General features: G+C 35.3%; 1 protein-coding gene and 1 long non-coding RNA gene across 3 annotated transcripts in view; one reads left to right on the forward strand and one right to left on the reverse strand.

Moving 5' to 3' along the window:
* Positions 1–631: 631 nt before the first annotated feature.
* LOC108114510 lies at positions 632–14,573 on the reverse strand. Its single transcript, XR_001772754.2, has 2 exons — positions 14,367–14,573; positions 632–1,209 (listed from the first exon to the last, which is right to left on the reverse strand). It is a non-coding gene; the product is annotated as an uncharacterized LOC108114510 (long non-coding RNA).
* Positions 3,312–18,059, forward strand: part of LOC108114508 (dual specificity protein kinase splA) — a 29,339-nt gene continuing 14,591 nt past the window's right edge. The window contains exon 1 of one of the 2 annotated variants that reach the window (XM_017225530.1): positions 3,312–3,543. Coding sequence is in view for 1 of the 2 variants with exons in the window: in XM_017225528.1 (XP_017081017.1) it covers positions 11,711–11,728 (18 nt within the window). In the remaining variant the exon portion in view is untranslated. Of the gene's footprint in view, positions 3,544–11,196; positions 11,729–18,059 lie in introns of those variants that run through there. The other variant, XM_017225528.1, reaches the window with a different exon arrangement.

An 18,059-nucleotide genomic window follows, 5' to 3' on the forward strand; every position in this document is an offset into this window, starting at 1 on the left:
TGAATGTGTTTTTTTGGTACCAGCCCCCACTGACAATATCATTAACAACAAAGAACAATTTTATGCCAGCATCACTTTGCAGCGATTAATGAACAATGTACAACACATTGGGGAAAAAACAAAACCAATCCAAGAACAAATAAATACGTAGAAATACAAAAAAGCATGAAATAATATTCAATAAGATGTTTAAATGGTGGGCTTTGGGCGAAGACTTGCGGCTAGATCTAATAAAAGTTATTTGACTACGGCTAAGAGGTTTATGAATTTATGCCCATTACTTTGACTTTCAATAATAATATGCTTCTTTCTGAAAATAAATCTTCATGAAATTTAGTAATAAGTCAATGCTTAATCCAAGAACAAATAAGTATAAAAACAAATAAAAACATTAAATAATATTCAATGGGATCTTTGAGCTTTGAGCTTTGATCATGAGATGGGATTTCATAAAGCTGATTTAACTATGGCTAAGAGGTTTATGTATTTATGGCCACAATAAATCAAATAAATTTATATTTTGTTTTGGTTTTAAGAAGATTCTTTCCCCAAAATGTACTTAAAAATTCCAGAAATTGCGCAATATTTTATAACCCTTTACTATTTAAACTAAAATTAAGAAGAAAATAACTAAATCACTGAGAAAACTAATAGTTTTCTTAACCATTAAGGTATTGCATTAAATATATATTTAGCTAAACTAAAAATAGGGCCTTAATGTTCTCCTTAGGGTATAGAGAATGGCTTAATTACATATTCAGAATATTCTTTTTCTGAACTTCCATTTCCAACCATTCGCCAACCATTTCGTAACAAAAACTATGATATAAGCCCTCTGTTTTTTGGGCGTATCTGGGGGTCACTTCCGGGTCAAGCCCCGTATTCACCTGCGGCTCCACCTCATCTTCTGCTTCTGCTTCCCCTTCCCCTTCCCCGAGCGTTTTACATTCGTGAACTCTGCCACTCGACGACAGAGAACCATTAATTAGCAAATTGCTTTGTTTTTTGTGACAAAATAACCGAATTTGTTCGTGTGCTCGGCTGATGATTGATGGCTGTTTGATTTGTGCGAACTTTGAATTAGCCATCATTTGTTGGAACCTGTCAGCAATCGATGAATTAAACAGGGACTGGGATTCGGGCGACGTGTGGCTCCTCCAGGCGAATATCTCCATGGATTATAGCTCCGTTAGCTCCGGTTCCGCATTGCTTTTGAAAAACACAAAAATATTAAATAAAACCATTAATATTTTGAAAATACTTTCCAGATCTAGTTTCGAGTCTTTTAGAAGAGCACTAAATAAAGGCAATGACAGCGCTGACAGTTTAGAATATGAAATGAGCCGAGCAAAAACCTTCGGACAGTTTTGTTTTCGTTCTCTAGAACCCCAAAGACCCATTTCAAGTGAACAATAATTTTCGAGCATAATTACGACGACAGCTAAAGCCTCAGCGACAGACACAATTACCTAGATTTTTGAATAGAGCTTCAATGTCAGCATTACAGGAAGCATTTTGTTTTATTTCGCTTTCGTCTACAGAGCTCGAATTCTAGCCCTGGCCATCTTATCACGCCTTAAAATCGAATAATATTCTGCTTATCAATGACATAAAATTAACTGCCATCTGTCTATGTTTATGGCTACTGTTTTTGCTACGATTTTGTCTTGAGTTTGCTGTTAGGTTTCGCATAAAAGTTCAATTAATTATTTATAATTTTTATTTCCTGTTTGTCTCTGCTCCGCTATCGTTAAAATGAAATTTATGAATGATCATTGGCTGACTTGGGGTTTCCAGTTTCTTGATTCGATTTCAAATGCTGGGCACGTAATCAGCTAGGCCATAGCTCTAACACTCGAATTGGTTTATATAATTCTAAAAAAGCATTTTGCAGTTAAATAAATTGATTTTGTTCAGTTTTTGCTGGTAATTAATGGAGTGGCAAATTATCAATAATCTCTGCTCAGCTCCTTTCAAGTGGCAAATTAGAACAGAAGTTGATTGATGCTGATTGAATAAGTTTCGGATTTGAATGCGGTCTGTGAGTCACCAAATATAAATTAGTCACTCTTCAAGTTGGTTGTGTAAACTCATTTTGTTGGTAAGAAGAACTCTGTGGGGAATTCTGTAGAAAAAATCATGACTCTACAAAGGAAGTTTATTTTGGCCTAAAATAGAAAACCTTTATTAAGCAATAACTTCTTAATCATCACCTTAGTGCATTTCAATCTACTTTAAATGTTAACTATTTCATTTCTTTATCCTTTAAAAATATCATTATGAATATGAAGGAACGTGATAAATTATATCATTATGATGAATGCACATTTTACCAGTTAAGTCTCAACCTACCTCAATTAATTTTAACAAGTATAAGCTTTTGAAAACACAAAAACCATTTGTCAAAAATTCATATTTCAGTCACAACAAACATTTTCTGACTTTAACGAATCATAATAAATTTTCAAAAATGTACCTTAAATAATTCACCATTCAATCATATGATTATAACCCCCTTGGTCACGATCCACAGTAGCACTTCCACTGCCGTAGTTACTCATCATTTGACGAGTGCTTCCGGTAATGCAAAAACTCAAAAAAAAAAAAAACTGAAAACACCTGACAAAAACCAAAAGACTTAGGCAACGAACTTTTCGACCTTTCTCATGCTCTGACTAAATTTACAAAAAAAAGAGAAACAAACACAGCTCAGTGGCATACAAATGGCGCTACCTAAGTGAACTTTAATTGTTGCCAGGGCCACGCCCACTGGCCCTCGATCCGCCCATTGTGAATCGGAATCGATGAGTTTTGGCACGTAAAATTGATTTTTGTCCCGGCCAGAACTTATTTTCGTGTACTACGTGACCTGGCAGCTGGCCCGGAGATAATGAGCAGCCCAAAAGACCGAAGCCACGTCACCATGAATGGAATGCAAGGCGAAGAGCATTCGTTGCGCCTGTCCCGGCAATTGAACAAAAAACGAAAAACCCGAGTAGCCTAAGCTGAATTTAAATTTAAATTAAATGAAAAATTGATGTACTGTCTGCTCGGCGTCGAGGCTTTTTTTTTAAAAAAAACTTCGAGGCGTTAAATGTTTGTTTTGGGTTGACAGTTGTCAGTTGGCGTTGTCCGGCTTCGGGAGTCTTACACTTTTCTCTCTCCGTTAAATCAAATATAATTTGAAACTTCACCAATTCTCGGTTGTGTGTTTTGTGTTCTTAACAAATTGTTCTTTAAGTCCATCGAACAAAGGCAACGCAAATTTAATAGGAAACCCACACAGGAGACACTCAAAAAGTGCATAAAACAAAAGAGCGATTTTTTATTTAGTTGCTGGAGTTGATCTAACAAAGAGTGGCGTTAAAACCAAACTTGAAATCATTTTCATAAACAAACGCGTTCATTGACCAATTTTATATAGAAGCAGACAACAAAAGTCAGCCATCAAATGCGTCACGCTTGACTCAAAAGTCAACCGCAGCAATAACAGGAAAATTTAAATAAAGCAAGACAAGGAAGAAAATATAAAGCCAGCTGAAGGTAAGTGGTTTGTATACTCTATAAAATGATAATGAAGGGTAGGGGAAAAGGTATTTTTAAAAGAGAACCCATTGTAACTTCACCATTTCATCAGCAGAAACTTATATATTTTTGAAAAATTGTTATAATTCTTGAGTTTATTCCATTGACGATCATAATGTAAAGTTATTTTAAACACAATGGCTTTAAAAGTTTATAAATTTAATTTAAATTGACTAAAAATCTTTCCAAATTCAGGGTACATTTCGAGCTTTTTACTTTAACTTTAAGCCGCACAAAAATATTACATAATGATTTATCATTTATAGTTAACTATCTTAGCAATGTCAGGTTAATTTATTTACAAATGTATAATATTTTTACCCAATTCAATGAATTTTCTTACATACCCCACCCCCTGAAAATAGCAGTGTATCAATTTGTAAACAAAAAACTGGCGCCAGTTGCGTTTTCTTACTAAATTTATTGCTGTTTTTTGCAAATTTTATTTGCGGTTTGCGTATATCGCAGTTTCCAAAGAATTTGCCTGAGAATTCCACATAAAAATCAAAGGCAGTCGTCAACATAGTTGAAATATTTGATATCTATACGAGTTTATATAAATAAATTTTGAATAAATTTGCTAATGGCGCCAGATGTGCCAAGTCATTGGCCGAAAAAAAAAACAACAACGGACAAATGAAAATCAAATGGAATCGAATGCATTCCGAGTGGGAAAATTGCCAACTGATCAACTGCCAGGGTCAATTGCATCCAAATGATTGATATATAATTTGGTTGGAGGGGTGGTTGGAGAGGGGGCGTTGTGATTAGGGGGTGGCGGTGGCAAGAGGAGGCGTGTCAAACAGTTCTGAGTGGCGATAAATGCTGCCAGCTGTTCCGCTCGAAAAACTAGATAGACAGACAGATCGGCGGTGACTATAGTCACCTATGGCCATAAATCTCGGCCAGAATATGTGCACAGCTGTGCGCCCTAGACAAGGCCAACAGCAAAGATCAACTATTCGCTGCATTTTGTGGGCTGCAATTTAAGACCAATTAGCAGAAAGGGTAAACCGCTGATTATCACCTACGGCTGCCTGCTGCAGCTTAATTAAATGCTGCCTCATCTCGACCGCTCTGATATGCATACAGATGGCTATCTCTCTCTATATATATATACACATATATAGATATATATTTTATATTCTAACTAAAAGTTGTCATTCCGTTTGCCTTGCATATATGAGACTCGGATCGTGTTTGCCAGCTGAAAAAAATCGTGTCTAATTTGTAGATTCTCTTGTGCCTTTTTTTCTATTTCACATCTGTTGCCGATGCACTACATCGATAGTCAGATGGATATATATAGATATATATGGATATATTTATGCCGGGGGATTTATAGCCAGCCGTTGCATTAGCATTTGCATTCATAACTCAGCAGATGTAGAAATCCGGCAAAAAGTTTTTGTACATTTGTATGGAGATGTAGAAAAATTGTTGCGCCCGTAAATGACACATATTTGAAATTCGAATTTGCAATTGAGGCATTAGACACTGGTCAACAGGGTTGAGTTTAGATACTTATAAATATATTTACATGAAATTTATTGCTAGTTACTATATAGTAATGTTAAATCAAAGCTTTTAGAAATGATAAGGAAAACTAATAAGATTAAGAATCTCTTAGCTTACTTTCTCTAAAACCCTAACCTATGCAGTCCAGTGTAGCTTTAATCTCATCTGGTCGCAGCTGCAGTTACCCTACCACCTGCTGAACGCCCCCTGAATGCCCGCCCCCCACTTGGCCCCCTTTTTATGTGACCGACCGCACAATTAATGCACGTAGCGTTTGCCAAGTCGACTAATTTCGCAAGTGCCATGGCCCGTTCATAATTACCATGATTTGCGATTTTGCCATCGCACTTAACCCTTTTGGCCAAGTCAGCTAAATTGCCAGCCAGTCAGCCAGTCAGCCAACGCAACGATGTCTATAAGCCAATTGATTGACTAGATCTGGCTGACAGGTCGAGAATTAAGAACCCAAAGATGGGGTAGTAGTGGGTGACTGATGTTAGCCAACATCAGTTCAGATGTGCTCACGAACTGGCTCGGGCCTTACTTTTTTATTTCTATTTTAGACAATTATCAACTTGAACTTGCCTCTAATGTTTATTTATATAAGCCAAATGATCCCAGGCACAGGGGGTTTCGCCACCGCATTCATTAGATAACTTAACCGAACCGGAGATTGTCCCATTAATGAATGCAAAATCGAATAGTTGGTCAAAATCGAATTGGCGTTGGCGTGGGAACATGCTTGTACTCATTCGAGTATATAGAATACCGCTGACCCTGTGACCAACTAATGGATCGTCTGGCCTGGCTGCACAATTGAAGTCTAATTGAAACTAGGAAGTCTAGAAAAAAGGGGAAGTGGATTACATTTCGAGGGCAATTAGCGCGAAGATTTCGTAATAAATCAAAGACAAAGCCTTTATTTCCGACTTCAGTTCCGCGATGCGTGTCCAGCCCTCCGGATCTGGTTTGGTTATGGGTTTTCTTCTTCTTCTGTTTTTAGCCACCGCCTCCACTTGGCAAGGTCGCGAAGCGTGGCCATATCAAGTATACGCAGATGAGTAATGGCCATTAAATGAGTTGTTATACTTGTTACCGCTCTGTGATTGTGCCTGGCTGACTGACTGGCTGGCTGCCTGGGTGCTCTCCTAATGGTCTATAAAGAATTGAAATTGGCCATTAGTCCGGACGGACGTAACCCCGAACAAAGAGCAGGAAGCCAGGCGGCAAATCCAAAATTAATAACAACAGCGAAATATAAGTGCTCAAAATATATATACATATATATGTTTGCCATTTAACGCTTTAAAATGTAACAAGTCTCGATATAATAAAAACAAATTTTTCATTTAATTAACCATTAATGGCAACGAGTTGCTGTGCAGCAGCTGCTGGCTGCCAAAAAGTGGAAAAGTGTTTACCAAAAAAATAATTCAATTAAAGGGAGGCTAAGAAACTCGTTGATCTTGGGTACTAAATAGACGTTTTTAAAGTTGTTTCTAAATGTTTACTATTTTGTACTATGCCTTCTGTTAAGATTAGAAATATTTGCAATTAAATACTTAGGCCTTGAAGGTTAAATTAATTTTAGAAACTAATAGGAAACTAATTACATGTTTTAGTTTCCATGAAAGTGACTACTAAGCACTGAAATGCAAAGAATTTTAATAAATTATATTTAAGATTAATTTTTATTAAGCTTCTAAAAATGTAAAAAAATAATAAATGCATGTTTTTTAATTCTCAAAATAACATTACTTAGGGAAGGTTTTTAAAGGTATTTTTACAAGCTTTTTTAATTAAAGAAAACTTGCTTGTTTTGCATGCATATAACTTATGTTAAATGTGGTTTATAAATGAAAAGTTGTTTAAATTTATTCTAATAAATTTAACTCCTTAATAACATTAATACATAAAATAAGCTTCTTTACTTCTTCTCGTTTGCATACATTAGTTTTAGAAAGTGTTCTTATAAACCTTCTGTCATTATATTTAGTATGTAAAGCTAAATTTAATATAGACCTTGTCATTAACTGCATACAGACTTGTTACTAAGCCGCTGGTTGTTTTAATTAAACTAATTTGCAATTCGTTATAGTTTATATCTGACTTATGACTAAATTATACCAGGCATCTTAATTTTATTCTTAGTGACACACTAACCCTATAAATTTGTGATTAAAAAGCAGAGTTACTTGATAAATGATCGTTATTGATACATTTAATGTCTATGTAAATTTAAGAAAAAAAACATTGTACAACTATCCTTAGGACCGTGGCCTACAAAATCGATTTTATTTGATTAATTTATTTACTTTCATTTGCATTTTCCAAGCCCTTGCTTGAAATAAAAATGAAAAGCCCTTGACTTGGGTCCTCGACCTGCGATTGGCATTTCGAAAATAAAAAACTTTCCCAGCAACCTTAGAGAACGTTTAGCAAACCGTGGCAAGGGCAGTACAGAGAAATCTGGCCAAAATCAAAGCTAATGCTAAACCGCAGTTGAAGGTTTCTTGGCCCGGTCTCAGCAGAGATATTTCGTAGTTTCCAGCTTGTAGATTGTATGCATATAAATTGTAAATAATTTGCAAGCTTGTTAAAGCTTATTGTTGTTGTTGTTGTTGTTGTTGCTGCTGTCCGTCAGTTTTATATATTTTTTTTTATAATTTGATTGAGCTACCGAAAAATTGAACGAGGCACGAGTTAGTTCCCCCTCTCCGCCGATCGCCATACAGACTTTCAAGTCTACCAAAAATTTTGACAGCTGCACGTCGCTGAGTTTGCTGGCCAGGCTGACAGTTTATATTTATTAATATCTTACTTATTAAGTTACTCATGTTGAGCGTAACCAATTGATTTGCCAAAAACTGTGTGGTTTTAGCCAACAATAAATGCTAATTCAAAGATAAGTTCAACGACCGATAAGCAATGCGACATTGATATAGCACCTCATGGCTGCTTTTTTGGCAAATTCATTTAACACCTATTATTAATAGGAGTTGTCATAAAAATTCCCGAGAGTTATTTATAAAAGTTATGGCATTGCAAATTGGACTCTTTAAGAAGTAATCAGTGGTGAGTATTAGTCTTTAAATAAAGTCATTAAAAAATGCTACATATATCTTTTATATCATAAAATAATTAAATTTATATACAGTACTTAAGACATATTTAACAGCCATAATAAAGCCACACTGCGTATTAGTTATATTCCATGCAACCTTAGACCAACATTGCGTATGCGTTATGTGTTATGAATTATTGCCTGTAAATAATTTATTACTCCTTCTGTGAGCATATATTTGCTTACCTTTTTAGTACACTGATATTATGGCTTATTAAATGCTCAATAAAAAATAAAGAATGCATATCCCAGCGATTTATTTTAACATTTAGCATAAAAACCTGATTTATGGCAGTAATTTTGCATGCAAGTGTCGAAGATTATTCAAGGGTTGATTGGTTTTCTGTAAGTCAAATGCAATTATAACATATATTTTCATACTAATGAGTACTAAGCCATGCGCAAGCCATGCGACTTAACTTCAAACTCCCACCCGGGAAATCTTGACTTTTGCACTTGGGTTGGTTGGTTGGTTGGTTGGTTTGGTTTGGCTGGTTTGCTGACTGGATAAATCCAAGCCATCCATGCAAATGTCAAACCATACACCGTTGGCGCGAATAACTGTAATTAAAGTCATCGCCAGCTTAACTGGCCAAGAGCTGTTTAGTTGGTAAGTCGCTGCCAAGGCTCTTTTGGCATTTGTCAAGCGATCGCCGAGACTTTGGCTAAGTCTCTCTAGACTCTAAGACTCTAAAACTCTAAAGACCACCTCCCGGGATCAGACCTCGCCTAGAGAGGCAGGCAAAATATTGTTTTTAATTTGCATTTCAGGCGTTTCGCATTACCAAGGTTCTTGGCCAGCTTTGATCTACTTATTCCTCTCATTTCGCCGCCATTGTCTGGCGGTGTAAATATTTTTTCTTGAAATTAACAGCAATTTGCAACTGAATGTTAACCGAACCGTTTAAGCCAGCCAGAGAGTTGGTGGTATCAAGTTGTTGGCCTGGAAAATTTGCCCCGTCATTGGCAAACAAAACAAAACTGACCATCGCCAACAAAGCCAAACGAAATAGAAATCAGTTAAATAAAATATGCATATTATTATTATATACCGGAGTTCCCAAAAATTTATCAGATTTTAAGCGCAAATGCGACAAGCTGAGGAAATTTGAATTATTGTGAGGCTGATGAAATGGTATATTTCTTGATGAAATAAACTTTGTTTATATAAAATATATAATTCAACCACGCCCCCTTAGATTGCTTAGCTTCTACAAGGTTCTTAAATATTATGATTATATCTAAATCTTGCAAGTTTCTGCAATTATTTTTACAACCGTTAATCACTTAATGGTTAAACACTAACTATTTTTATGGGTCTTAGGTAGCCTCCTTATCTGTCACGTTTTTTAACACGTTCTGGTGTAAATTGTTAATTTTATAGAAACAAATAATATTTAACAAAAACTTTTTATAGATTTTTGGATGTTTCAGATAGTTGTGTAATTTTGCCAAGCAATTATTTAAAACTAAATGTTGATAGTTAGCTACGGATATTACAAGGTTTGGTCAGGAAAGCTTTTAATTTGCATAGAGATATTCTACAACTTAGCTTATGATGAAGTATTATTACCTCACTAATTGTGATATGTAATCAATTTAGAAAATTTAATGCTTTTTGAAGGTCATTTCCAAGACTCTGCTTTTTGTCATAACCATTATTTGCCTCAGATCAATCTTTTTTCTCCTGCCTTATAGACACGACCTTCACTATTATGTTTAGACAAATTCGTTAACCCACTGAGCCCATCGAATTCAAGTTCATGGCTCAAAAAGCCACTTGCTCTGCTATCTCTTTTACACTCTCTCAATCCGTCACAATTTCTCCTCTCTTTCTCCGCGTGACTCACCTGGACAAAAAAAACCAAACACAACAGTAACGAGTTTTCCTAACCAACTTCGTTGGTCGTTGACTTCGGCGGCGAAATATGTGTCAAGGTCGTGTGCCGGCACAGCGCTCTCGCTCTCTCTCTCTCTTTCCCTATCTTTGTCTATCTCTTGTGTACGTGCTGAATGGCAAGATTCGGAAAAAAGTTTACTCAATTTCACAATTTGCCGCAAATAACAATAAAGTTGGCGGAATCGGAATCTCCCTCAGCGCGGAAGATGATCAATTAAAATTGCATTACATAACGTTGAGTGCAATTCGAATAAAAAAGAAAACATCAAAAGTTGGGTTATAAAAAGTGAATAAAAACAGCTCTGAAAGAAACGGAAGCTTGTGTGACCTTGATTTTGTATCTTATTCTGCGATAGAGCAAAGCTCAAGTGCAGGTACACGTTGATGATGATATGATGGATTTCTTATGGATGAAAGAGGTATAAAAAAACAATGTCTCTGTAACTAACAGAAAGCGATAATCATTTCTTGCTAAATTAATGTTGAAAATAAAGGTATATAAGTTATTTTAGTTATTTAAGTTTAAATGTAAATGTTTACAACGAACATAACAGCTTAATGATTGTTTAAGGAATTACAAATTTCTTTAAAAATGAAATACCTTCCTATTAAAGATTTATTTAAAATATTTATTTTACTATAAAAATCTCTAAGGTTCGATACATTTGGGTTTATTAAAATAAGAATTTATATTAAGAAGAATCCGCATACAAATTTTTGTCAGTGCACTGATAGTACCTTCGCTAGCATTAGACCACTTCTGACCCCACTTCCACCCCCACTTCTCGGGCAGCTTCTTCGGGCCAGCATCTTCGGGCCACTTCAGCAGAAGCCAACTTTTGGCATTAACCACAAAAGTTCAGATCAGCCGAGCAGCGAACAAATTGTAGCCCCCCAAACTGAGAGTGTGTGTATCTGTGCGAGTGTCGCTATGCTCTCCATGGAGGTGTGCATGAGTGTGTGTGAGTGTGTGCAGGCCCCCAAAGCAAACAATGTTTAATGTAGTTTTTTTCTTAATACTTGAAGCGTCGGGCGGCCGACGTCGCAGTTAGTCTCAGCACAGCCGCAACGGAGTGTGCACGCGCCTTCAGAGCTAGAGTTAAAATTAAAGTTAAAATTACAGACCAAGTTAAAATTACCAACAACCGCCAAAAGCTTCGAATTTCTAACTAGTTTGCAGTGAATGCGAAAATCTAACTATTTTCCTAAATTCGAAACAAAGTTGTGGCGGGGAACGGAAAAAGCGACAAATCTTAAAAACAAGTTGAAATTTGTCAATTCAAAATTGTTGCATTTGCGTTGTTCTGCGTTGAAAGTGAGAGATCGATAACGAAAACGAACGATAAACTGAAATTGAACTTTAGAGAATATCGAAATCAAACGTGAAACTTAAATTGAACTTTAAAAATCGAAAAATCGAAAAAACCCAAAAGTGACACTCTGATAAACTTCAAAACTAAAAATATAAACCCAAAGTAGCCCAAGTGAAGACACGAAAATAAGGAAAACCCGAAAATAAAACTAATTGAAATTCGATAAAAAAACCATCTCTCCCACTCACACTTTCGTTAGCCTGGTCAAAAATGGATGCGCCCAAGCAGGTAAATGACAAATTTATCCCACCAAAATAAAAAAAAATGTTTCTACGCTTGTTTGTTATTTTCGTTTTGTTGTTGCAACTTTAAGTTAACATGTTAACTAGGCTAAGAGACAGCAACAACAGCAACAACAAAATGTGCGTGACAAGTTGTCGGCCTGTCTTTGTGCCGCCAAAATGTGCCACGCCTCTTGGCCCATTAATGCAAGGCGGCATCACCGCAATGGCTCGAAAACGTGTTTACAATTTGCTTTTTTTTCTGTATTTGTCTCCATTTTTTGTTCATTTTCTTTTCTGCCATTTCAGTTTGTTTTTATGTCCGACTTGCCAATTGCAAATTTTTCCCAACCCCATCATTAATCATATTTTCGCGACATTTTATTTATATTTTATTTACTTAAAGTAGTCCATTGAAAATTGCATTTTTTTGCGGCTGATTTGTCGAGTTTCCTTTTGATTTGGCTCACAAAAATATTGATCTCGGTCTAAGTGCAGTATTGCCAAATTGCCGAAGCTTGATCGTAAAGCAGCTTAACATTTTTGGTGCGATTAAAATTATTACAAAATTTGTGGACTTTTTTCGATACAAGACTAGATTATGAAGGCCTTTTTGGTTAAAAAAACAAATAATAACAAAAAATTGAGCTTTGTAAAATAACTTAAATAAGTCAAATAAAAATATAGATAAATATTCTATAATTATTTAAAACTAACAAAATAAAATATTAAAGTAAGCAGAAAACGATATTTAAAAAATGAGAGAAAATGAATTCTTTTTTTTGTAGAACAAAAGTCTTAAAATGACTCGGATTTAAAATATTCTTTTTAATTAAGGAAAGAAGTTTTACTGGAAGAAAATGAATATATTTTATCATATTTTTAACTAATTTATAAAAGCATTTCAAATATTATCTTAATGAAATTGTTCCTTTTTTAAGTTAAATTTTTAAGAGTATTTTTAGAGCAGTAAAATGACTAGTAAACGTAGTTCTTAAAGCTTCTTTTAGTTTTCCTTTTTCATTTCCTTTTCCTTTTAATTTCACCGTTAAAATAAATCCCAGAACCAACCTCGATCTCAGCTCCTTCAGTACGTTCTTTTTAAATCAGTTTTGCCTGAAAGCTTAGTTCTAAGTTAACAACATTAAACTGTGCCCTGCTTAATTTTATTGCACTTTGTTCAGCTAAGAACTTAAACACAGATACAAACCCATACCAGCATACACCAGAAACTGCAAATTGCATTCGGTTATTAAAATTGTTAAAGAGAAGCAATTTTTCGGCGGATTTCAATGCAAACTTTAATTGCATTCAATTTTGTTTCGCTTGGTGTTTGTGTGTTTGATAACCTTGTGCAGAATTCTCAAGCAAAAGAGAAAAACGAAAAACGCACCAAAGTAAATGTTAAATGTTGGCCAATTTCTGCCCAGCCATGCAATTTTATTTAATTTGCAGAGCTAATAAAAAAAATCTATTAAAAGCTTTTGCTTTGTTACGGCCACGGAAGCTATATAAAAATTTATGGCCAAAACTCATGGGACACGTGTCACCAGGTTAGAGAGCGCTCAATACTCGACTCAATCAAGTCGATCACATTCCCAGACAGTTCTCCCTTCACTTTGTCGAATTTGCCACTTCAGATTTGACAATATCATATAGTCGTATATATATATGACAAAAAAAAAAAGAGCAGAGCAGGCACCCACGTAAAAATCCGGCCAAAAGAATGGGGAAGCAACTAAGGCATCCAATTTGGTAGCACATAAAGCATCCAAAAAAATCTTTATAATTTATTATTGTGTAAGAGATACACAAATAAACATTTTCGAGAGTCTCCTTTTTTGTGCGGCGACTGATCTTTAAATCGGATAATGACTGAAACCAAAGCGGATTTGGAATTGGGCATCCGAAACCGATTCGGTTCTGGCATTTTCACTTTCCAAAAAATGAATTAAGCATCTGCCAGCTGGGGATTATTTTTATTTTGTTTTTAAGAAGGCAGCTAAATAAAAAACATAGATCACAGAGGAAGGAAGTTGTTAAGTTGTGTTGGAATTTTATCTGATCTTGGCTGAAATACCTGAGAAATGACCAAGAACTAAGCTAGAGCTTGGGAAGTAGTTTCAGGCAATGCCCATGGGATGTGATCTAAATATTATCCTAGAATTAGAAACCTTCAAGGAATATTAGTCTTATAGGGGTGCTGAAATTTGTCTTACGGCAGAGCATTCACTCACATAAATACAAGAAAGCGTGCACACGTTCACGCTTTTGTGCTGATTTGCAGCTGTGCACTGAGAGAAAAAAATGCATCACTTATTTTACTGACCCGCCAAATGGGAAATAAAGTCTAAATTGCAAACAGAAGGTATAAGGAATGAATTACAGTGCAAGTGTTCGGAGATGTAACAGGAAGAAACAAGAACAAATTATATTGCGTTTGTGACGGAATGAGGCGGAAAGAGGAATACGAAAAATTGTTAGTGTAATTTCGCCAAATTCTGCGAGCATTTACAAAAACAAATCAGCACTCAGAGCACAGGCGTTGAGCATCGCTGCTTTATATTTTTATTTACTATTTTAATAAATAATAGTAAATAACATACATATATACATTTATATAATAATATAAATTGGCCACTTACCTGCATGCCCGTTGTTCATTTTAGTCAAAATATGCATCGTCATAAATATCCAACATCAACCGTAATTAAAAATAAAAAAAGTGTACTAAGAAAAAAATCCATGATGCACTGCATCCTCCTGGAGTCCAGTACCACTATGATGGGGTTCAAAATTGACCCTACCAAACACTTCACTAATAGTAACACACGCACAATGAAAGATGGTAACTGAAGATGGAGAGTCTGCACAGCTTAGGCGGTAAATTTGTAGATAGAACCAGTTAGGAATTATTGGTACCTGAGAGCGCCAAAAATGAAGGTTAACATTAACTTAACATAATCAAGTGCATTGACATTTCCGTTAGCATTCAAATTTACTTTAACATTTCCGTTGACATTCAAATTAACATTTACATAAAAATCTTTGAAACTCAAAATAATTACATATTTTTCTATAAATTTATTTGTTTTTAATTTCAAAAAATTATTGTAAGTTTAACGATTTTGCGCAATATAAAAGCTTTTTTATTTTGGCCGTTTACTAAAGCTTTGGCTGTTGTTCTTAAGGGCAAAAAATAATTTCTTTATTTACATCTAGCTATATATCGCGTATAAAAAGTGTAAATAATAAGCATAACTTTCTTATCGGTGATGATTTTCAAGGTTATTTTAACTATTAACTGATATTTCAAAGTCATGTAGTAGTGGAAAGTGCATCCTCCTTTGTGTTTTAATTTTACATTCTGGGGCTTAAGTGGATAAACACACTAACACAGCTTACTATATATGTACATATACTATATATATGTATGTATATATCATTAAAATATTCTTAACAATAATATTCAGATCTAAAATTTAACATTCATTTAATATCAAACTTAATATTGACTGTAGATCGTTGGCTTTTCTTTAAGATCTAACAATCTCTGCTTTCTTACTCTAGCTCTAACATAAAGTATCTCAAGAAATATATTGAAAGTAAACCATAAAAATAAATATGATTTATTAGCGATACATTGTATTGAGCTAAATTAATATTTTATAACTTAAATGGCACATAAAAGCGAGAAAACTGACCATGAGCATAAAAAATATTCAATGCATCTATAATTAAACTGTTATTAATGGCATAAATCATGCTTGTATTGGTATATATTAATAGCTATATTAAATATGAAATTAAAATATATTCAAGGTCTTTATTTTTATGATAAACAATTTAGACATTATAAACAAAAACAATATTTATTTTAGAACCTATAACACCGTTTAAATGGCCAATTAATATGTAATTAAGGTAAAAGTGTGCAAAAATGTTTGAAATCCAAATTCCTAAGCCACTCATCAAGTTTTCTAATCAGTTCCCATTCAGCAGGCCTTCAGTGTCACCTGTTAAATCCGTTAATTGCCCACCTTCATTATCCCATGCAAATCTCCAACGCAAGGTGTCCACTTAAAGAATGAAATCCGGCCAAGAATGTCTTCCCAATCGATAGGGTGGAACGGTGGATGGGCTGACGGGGGCAAATGGCCATAGATATGTGCATATTTATGGGGCAGCGATTAAAAATGCCTCCACGTGCCAGCGATGAGTCGCTTTCATAGCTCTCCTTCATTAATGCGCGAAATGTGTTAACTAATTAATAATAGAAATTAAGATTTTTGCTTTTAAGGAAAGGCATAAACAAAAGCCGACAAAATTGAAATTAATTAGAAGTTCATTGTGTTCAGAGGAGATCTCGATTTCGGTTTATATGTTTTTTCTTCTTTTTTTCCTTTTTTATTGTAAAAGCCAGACGTTGCCAGCCAAATTGGCACCGAAACATGACTCAAAATTTGTCGGCTTGTTCCCCTTTGATCTGGGGGTTTGGTGCCAGAAAGGTTTTGGCTTTAGCCAGCTACATTGATCGTGAGATGATTTGACCTGACCCAGGCCTGGGATCAAATCCGTCTCCGATTTATTACCATTAGAATTTCCAATCGCTGCTCCTCATTCCCCAATCCCCATAGCGTGCTCATCGCACCTCGTCGCTGGTTAGCTTGTGCAACCCCAAACCCAAGCCCCCACATCCACTCCCTCCCAGAAATCCGGCAAAGTTCAGAGCATGCAATTCTCAGACTTGACTTCTTGGCACTTAAATAAAAACAGTTTTCGTAAGACGTTTTGGCCATGTGAATGCCGCCGACGAACAACAGGCAATTTGGCGAGGTGTAACGACGGTAACTACACTTGCGAAAAAGCGGAGTTAGTAATAGAATTTTTTTTTAATTTTTCAACATTTCAGGGGGTATTAGAGGTAGCTGCATTAAAAGTACAGGAAGTTCTTGGATTAACGTTTTAACAACCGAATAATAATAATCAAATTTATCTTCTTACCTCAAATTTCTCTCACTGCCAAAACCGCAAAAAAATCGGAGAATCAATTTTTTTTGTTTTAGTTGGCCCGCACTTGAGGTTGAGTTATTACACGAGTTTGTGTCTCCATCTCACCTGCTTCCTCCCGCCGCCACCTTAACACCCTCCCCACCCACTACACCCCACTGATTGCTGTTGTTGTTGTTGTTTCTGTCTTTAATATGTGTGTCGCCGCCGCCGTCACACTTACATGCACACACCACATGTGTGTGTGGCTACCTGCCTCCCTCGCTCATTTGTTTGCTTTTCTGTTATGAAACGAAATTGTGTCAAGGTCAAATTTGCATGAACACGCTAAGCAGCAATGGGTGATCAACGAGGGGGCGGTGGGTGTTAAAGAGGAGGGGCCGACAATCAGCTGTTCTGCGAGAGAGCTAAGCAAATAGTCGATATTTGGCTTTACTTTTGTGGGTTTTTGGGTTTCCAAGTGGTGGAAAGGCAGAAATAAGAAATGTTGAAGTGTCTTTTACCTTAAACTTAATTTATATGAAGAAATCATTTAAGAAATAAACATTTTTAGCTTAAATTTATGAATTAGGGTACAAAAATTAATAGCTTATAGATGCTTCCTGAGTTGTACTTTAAGCTGATACAAAGAAGAGGTTTTCTAGTCAAGTTATTAGTTTCTTTTTAAACTCCTTAAAATGCCTTCAATATTCATATAATAATTGTTAATTTAAATATATTAACAATCGATATATCATGTTACCTTTAGAATTCCCAACTAGATGTAGTTTCTGAAAATCGTTAACTAGCTATGCTTCTGCCAACACTATAACCAATCTGCATTGAAGCTGTCAAAGTAAATAGAAATTTACGGTAAAAACAAAATAAATATTTACAACGCCCTGGAATCTAGACAGTGGGGATGTCTGGGGTTAAGTATAGTATTAGCCATGTTTACACCCTCCTTGATTTTGGACTCTGAAACAGCGCCGACACTCGGGGCATTTCCCATGTCAACTTTAATGGCAGTTTTTGTTGGTTTTTTCTCTTGGCCTTTATTTAACTTTTGTTTTATATTTAACTTCCCAGATGTGTGAATAATTATGCAAGTGAACAAACCTCCCCCTTGTCGACCATTTTTAGGTGTCCCTTAAATGAAGGGTAAGGGGAAGGGGCATAGCTAAAGCTCAGCTTAAATGATCGTAAAAAGGCAGCGTTTAAGGGGTTTTAAAACAAATCAAAATGTTTTTAACATTAAGCAATTTGCTATAACACAAATTACAGTAATTAAGTTTGAATTGAGTGATTTTTAGTTTAAGCTTAGATAAGATTTTATGATTCTTAAAAGT

This window comes from Drosophila eugracilis, unplaced genomic scaffold (assembly GCF_018153835.1).
Source record: "Drosophila eugracilis isolate 14026-0451.02 unplaced genomic scaffold, ASM1815383v1 contig_2154, whole genome shotgun sequence".
NCBI classification, from domain to species: Eukaryota; Metazoa; Arthropoda; class Insecta; order Diptera; family Drosophilidae; genus Drosophila; species Drosophila eugracilis.